Source organism: Cyprinodon tularosa, unplaced genomic scaffold (genome assembly GCF_016077235.1).
Source record: "Cyprinodon tularosa strain WSP-4 unplaced genomic scaffold, ASM1607723v1 ctg81, whole genome shotgun sequence".
NCBI classification, from domain to species: Eukaryota; Metazoa; Chordata; class Actinopteri; order Cyprinodontiformes; family Cyprinodontidae; genus Cyprinodon; species Cyprinodon tularosa.
The window spans coordinates 273144-279884 of NW_024039574.1; the positions used below are offsets into that span (position 1 = coordinate 273144).

General features: G+C 44.0%; 1 protein-coding gene across 1 annotated transcript in view; it reads left to right on the forward strand.

Moving 5' to 3' along the window:
- LOC119774339 (cell death-inducing p53-target protein 1 homolog) overlaps positions 1-6101 on the forward strand; it is a 55166-nt gene extending 49065 nt beyond the window's left edge. Inside the window, exon 6 of the mRNA XM_038271794.1 lies at positions 6014-6101. Within this exon, the coding sequence (XP_038127722.1) occupies positions 6014-6101 (88 nt within the window). The remainder of the gene's footprint in view (positions 1-6013) is intronic.
- The last annotated feature ends 640 nt before the right edge of the window (positions 6102-6741 follow it).

Sequence of the window (6741 nt, forward strand, 5' to 3'; positions counted from 1 at the left end):
TCAAAGGTCACGTTCTGTTTAGGCACAAAATATTCTTCAAACTTTTCCATTAGCTGTGCTAACGTGATATTAGCTTCGTCCAGCTGGAAACTGTTATATATGTCCAAAGCATCTTCTCCCATCACATGCAAAAGTATGTTGGCTTTTAGCTTCTCATCATCAGCTCCTGCACCGCTTGCTGTTAGATATATGTTAAATCTTTGCTTGAAACGTTTCCAGTTATCAGCAAGATTACCAGTCAATTGCATTGCAGTGGGTGGACTTAGCTTATCCATGACGTCGGGGTATCGAGACTTCCACCACCCTCTCTCTGCGGTAGCTGTCCTCCAATTCAGGTACTAGATCCTTTTTTTTTTTTTCAGTCCGTACCTCGTCCCCTTGCTTCACTTCCACTGCTTGCAGCCACTACACGCCGTGTGGCTCCCCCGTGGCAAATCTTCATTCCGCGACTGCCAACGGCCACTTCTGACACCATGTGTTGTTCTTCGTTTCTATAAGAGACGAGGCGTGTATGCTTGTTCTGTATATTTATTTAGAACTTCAAAGAACCATCCAGTAGCAAGCTACATCCCGAACCGCAGCCCGCTCTGACCTCCAACCCGTGACGCCATGCCCTGTTGCATGCTGGGTATTGGAGTTCAAGAGCTTTCCAGCTCATAACATCACACATTTCACTTGATTAACTCAGATATATTGTAATCTGATGTAATTATAACAGTACTGACAATCCTCAAGAGTATAGATTTAATATGTTCAACTATTTTAAATTAAAATGAAGCTCTAGCGAAAGTTCAATTGAAGAAACTCTGACTTACCTCCATCAATCAGAAGCCGATCCATCTCTGAAGCGAGCCAATCAGCTTCGAACTACTCCACCACGAAGCCCAATCAGCGTCCTGCTTCCACTTTATAAACTCCCTCAAATCTCACCACAGCCGCTATCCTGCAATCGCTGTCGGATTTCGATTCAGACGACAATTCAATTTTCCCCGCTCGGAGAAGCTCCCGTCTAGCCGCCCTCATCTCCTTCTTCCGCGTTACACTCCAAGGGTATATTGCCAGGCTCCGACCTAAACTCTGCTCAGATGTCTTAACGAGCCTCCCTCCTACCTCCTCGTGATTCATCTCCCTCGCCTTCCGCTTCAATCCGCTCCGATTCCTGGCCGCAAAAGACATGCAAGTCCTCTGCTCCCCTCGCCAGGCGCAGAAGGCCTCCCGGATCTGTCCCAGCAGCAGTCACCGCTACGCCCGCTCCTTCTCATCGTTTCGATGCAGCCTTGGACCTCTTCAGCTTCCTGATTCATAGCAGCTCCCCCGTCTAGTCCTTCTGGCGTTTAACAGCTCTCAGCCTCCCTCCGCTCTACCGGACTCTCTCACTCAATCCTTCGACGCTGTCCGCACGCTCCAACGTGGGAATCCCTGCACTGCCACGTCATCCCTGCCACTGTCTGCTCAGACGGACCTCCCCCTCCCCTCATTCACATTAGGGAACGCCCGCCGGGCCAGCCTTAGGGTAAGACGTATTCAACCATGTTTTCATTCATAATTTTCTATCTATTTGAGTTTGCTGTTATGCTTCGTCTGCCTCTATCAGGCATACTTATATTAACACACATGCTGATATTTTCACTAGCCTCGTTCTAAATTATTCAGGGGAATATTTTAGTCTCTTATTCTTCCCTCCCCTGAAGTCGATCAGCAGGTCGCATCAGCAGGTGACGTCACAGTTTTCCTTAAATCATCCGATCTCCGTCTACCAGAGATCTTCTATTGGCCAAATTTTTTTTTTTTTTTTTTTTTTGGCCGCATTCAGCATCTATCGTGATTACTCAGAGCTTCTGCAGTAGGGCCATCCGATCAGTCTGTCCCTGCCTGTCCCTGCCGTGCACGCTTATATATCGTACCTCAGTCTTAGCAGCCCGTCATCTTACCACCCCTTATTATTACTTCTGATTATCGTTCTGTCTTCTTCTTCTTTAAAAAAAAAAAAAAAAAAAAAAAATATATATATATATATATATAAACAAAACTAATGTTCTACATCAGTCATTTCTAAATGCCAATTGCGCTCCTTGCTAGGTCAGCTAATTTGCCATGCGCTTATTTCTCAAGGTCGCGCTTTCATTCCCAGTTGCTTGATCCGGCAATTTCCGTCCCTCTCCTTGGTCAGATTACTGAACGTAGGCTGCCGTTCGGATCCTATGGTCTGACTGCTTCTAAATTGGAACAAAATTTATTTTCTATGTCGGCATTATCTATCTCCTGCCATGCTTCAAAAATTTTACGGATGCTGCATCCGTAGGTTTCGGGGGGTTCTTCAGGACAGGTGGTTCACGGGTTCATGGCCTCTTTTATTCACACCCATTATGCTTGTGTGAGGTCTAACCCTAGCTAGCTTGCATCGTGGGGCTTGGGAAGGAATCGCGTCCGCCCACTGCGATAACTTCGTAGTAGTTGAAGCCACTAATAAGTCACTCCTCCTCCCAGTCTCTCATGCCTTCATCAGAAGCATCACTGGTAGCAGTCACTAACGTTTCATCATCTCGGCGCGTCATGTTCAGGCATTCAAGCACTTTTATCCGCCCACTCATGGTTCCTTCACCACCTCAGGATACTCTTAGAATCACGTGGCCTTCCCTCTAGTAGGTAATCTGGGCATTCGTTCTGGACCGAGCAGCTGCATTGCAGCTACTCGCGGGGTTCTGAGGCTTCCCTCAGCTCTGGGCCGATGGTTCACCAGCCTATACCTCATTCATCCGCCCAGAACTCTCACCAATTCTCTCAGCTCAGTGCTCTCTCTGCCTCTAGGTAACTCTATTACAAATACTGGTGGTGGTTCAACTCATTTTCATAATTTTCTGACCTAATCACGACCATCCTCTAACTCATTTTCTACTCCCACTCCTTATCAGTTTTCTTCATTATTCCCTGCTTCATGCAGTCTTCCATGCTGTCTCCTTGCTATTCATGCTATCTTCATTCTGGCTCGCATTCATGCAATCTCACCTTTATGACGGGCATTTATATGCATTCTCCTGTGTGTCACGTCACGTCTGGTCTGTGTCTCGTCATGCATCCTTGACACCATTTAGCATGCATTCCCTAATGCATCAATTCTTCATATATGTTACCATCGCAAGATTCATTATCAGACTAATCTGCAAGATTCATTATCAGACTCATCTGCAAGATTCATTATCAGACTCATCCGCAAGATTCATTATCAGACTCATCCGCAAGATTCATTCCCTAATGCATCACATGCTCCCTATCTGTGTCTCGTCGTGTCTCGTCATGCATCCCTTACGCCATTTTGCTTGCATTTCCAATGCATCAATATGCACCATGTCTGCGTCTCGTCATGTCTGTATCCCGTCATGTTATATGTTCTATATGGACTCATCCGCAAGATTCATTATCAGACTCATCCGCAAGATTCATTATCAGACTCATCCGCAAGATTCATTCCCTATGCATCACATGCTCCCTATCTGTGTCTCGTCGTGTCTCGTCATGCATCCCTTACGCCATTTTGCTTGCATTTCCAATGCATCAATATGCACCATGTCTGCGTCTTGTCATGTCTGTATCCCGTCATGTTATATGTTCTATATGGACTCATCCGCAAGATTCATTATCAGACTCATCCGCAAGATTCATTATCAGACTCATCCGCAAGATTCATTCCCTATGCATCACATGCTCCCTATCTGTGTCTCGTCGTGTCTCGTCATGCATCCCTTACGCCATTTTGCTTGCATTTCCAATGCATCAATATGCACCATGTCTGCGTCTCGTCATGTCTGTATCCCGTCATGTTATATGTTCTATATGGACTCATCCGCAAGATTCATTATCAGACTCATCCGCAAGATTCATTATCAGACTCATCCGCAAGATTCATCATCATCATAATGGGATGCGTCGTCGTCGTCGTCATCATCATCATCATCATCATCATCATCATCATCATCATCATCCGCAGGATTCATCATCATCATCCGCAGGATTCATCATCATCGTCATCATCATCGTCATGGGTTCATCATCGTCATCATCATCATGGGATCATCATCGTCACCATCATCATCATCATCATCATCATCATCATCATCATCATGGGATCATCATCATCATCATCATCATGGGATCATCATCATCATCATCATCATGGGATCATCATCATCATCATGGGTAAATCATCATCGGTAAGTTCTCGGCGTCAACCGTGGTCGCCATCCTCATCAACAACCTGGCTCGGTAAGTTGTTCGCAAACCTTCTCAGCATTTCATTACGCATTCTTTATTCTGTCCCTAGCGTATGCCCTACGAGCATACGGACTCTCCGGCCTCGACCTCGGCTTTTTGGGGGAACATCCCTATTCACATTCATCTACTCATGCATGTTAAAGCATAATTCAGCATGAATGTTCCTGCCGAGGTCTGAGCACCAAAGACTATACTTTCTTATCAATAAATTCTTCTAATTATCTTTTCTCTCTGTGTGAGTTTTTCAGATTGAAATGAAGCTCTAGCGAAAGTTCAATTGAAGAAACTCTGACTTACCTCCATCAATCAGAAGCCGATCCGTCTCTGAAGCGAGCCAATCAGCTTCGAACTACTCCACCACGAAGCCCAATCAGCGTCCTGCTTCCACTTTATAAACTCCCTCAAATCTCACCACAGCCGCTATCCTGCAATCGCTGTCGGATTTCGATTCAGACGACAATTCACCCACCTCCATCCCCTTCTCCGCCATCGCAGCTGAATCGTCCTCCATGACACGACTTCACCTCAACCTCATCAGAGAGTATTAATCCCAGTTGTCACCATCCCTCGCCTCATCGCATTGGTCCGGCAGAAGACCACCATGTTGAGCCTGGTTCTGCCAGAGGTTTCTTCCCAAAGGGGAGCTTTTCCTCTCCACTGTCGCTTCATGCTTGCTCATCATGGACACTTCACGGTGCCTGCATCACCGAGCAGGACCTCTATATCCCGAGTCTGAGTGAAGCCCCGGCGTCAGCTCCCTCAGTCTTCTAGTCCCACAATTCTGCCCAGCAGATCACCTTGTCAACCAGCTCGGATTAAACCACCACCAGTTTCAGGCCCGGGGGGAACATCCCTATTCACATTCATCTACTCATGCATGTTAAAGCATAATTCAGCATGAATGTTCCTGCCGAGGTCTGAGCGCCAAAGACTATACTTTCTTATCAATAAATTCTTCTAATTATCTTTTCTCTCTGTGTGAGTTTTTCAGATTGAACTACCATTTACATAATCATGCTAACATGTTGACATGATTATGTATGTACAACACTTTTATATGGAGGACCTCCAAGGGGTCTCAGAGCGTCCTAGGAGTCTCCTTCCTTGGGAATGTCCTGAAAAATACATCACCTTACACCCTAAAACACAGGGGTTTTAGTGATCAACGTTCTTGTACAGTCCATGTTCATATTCCACTCATCCAGTTGAGACACAACTGATTACCTCACACAGTATGGTGTGAAACTGCAAAGTTGTTTACTGGAACAGTGTGTATATCTTAAATTTTTCTTAACCATTTAAATAGTAATGACATTGAATATATTTCTCCACATTTTTTTATATTGAATTATTCAACAAATAAACCTTTTACAGTTTTTGGTCTCTAAATCATTGTTATACAATTAATAAAAACTCACTACTTCTCATATTTAGAAATAAACTATTTTCCTGGGTATTTACTCTCAAGCTACACCTTTTTTTCTATATTCATGTAAATAATACACAGAGGGTTAGATTTAGGCTTAGTTTTTTCATGAATCAAGTTGTAGACAAATAATTAATTAAGGGTCTCGCTCTTTAACTGTGCTTCAAAAAAGGTTAGTCATCATATTTCTTTAATAAAATGCAGCAGTGATAGAAAAACTATTTTCATGCACCAACCCCACCCTCTCACCAGCCTTAATAGGCATTATAATCAACATCATTATTGTTTTGTCTCTTTTTATCATATCTTCCACACTAGGTGCTGGCCCTTCTGTTTAATCCCTTTCTGTGTGGACTCTTGCAAGGAGGAGCATCAAATCTGTCCACAATGCAAAAGTCGTCTGTAGGTCCAGAAACGCAAGTGAAACACAATCATAAATCTGGCATTGAGTGAAATATATGCTGAATCTCCTTTATGGTAACACTCAAGTTCCCTAATATGTTTTATCAAATTGTGAAAATGTTACGTTACCTTGTGATGTTTTGCTCTAAAGGATGATTGTCAACCCAACCATGCCACTGCATGAAAAGTGAGATTTTCGTCCCTGTAAACCCCCGTAAACTCCCGCAGATCTGCCTGATTTTCGTCAGTTTCCGACAATTTGCAACCCGTGCTTGTCCGCGTTTGTCGTGCCACAAATTGTCGGAAACGTACCGTGACGTATGTGGAGAGCGATCAGCTGTACCAATGGCCCTAATTAGCATATGAATACAGCAAACCTGCGCGGCTGGCCAAGTCTGGCTTGAATAACCTTCTCAGTATTGGCTGAAACCACTATTCTCAAACAAGTAAAATCGCTCGTGATTGGCAGCAAAACCACACGTGGCCACGCCAGGCTTTAATTTTCTTACTGAGTATTGGACGGAACCACTTCTTTTTAAACAAGTAAAGTCGCTCGTGATTGGTTGGCATATATATATATTTACATATAAATTTACATATATATATTTATTCATATATATATATATATTTATTCATTCATATAT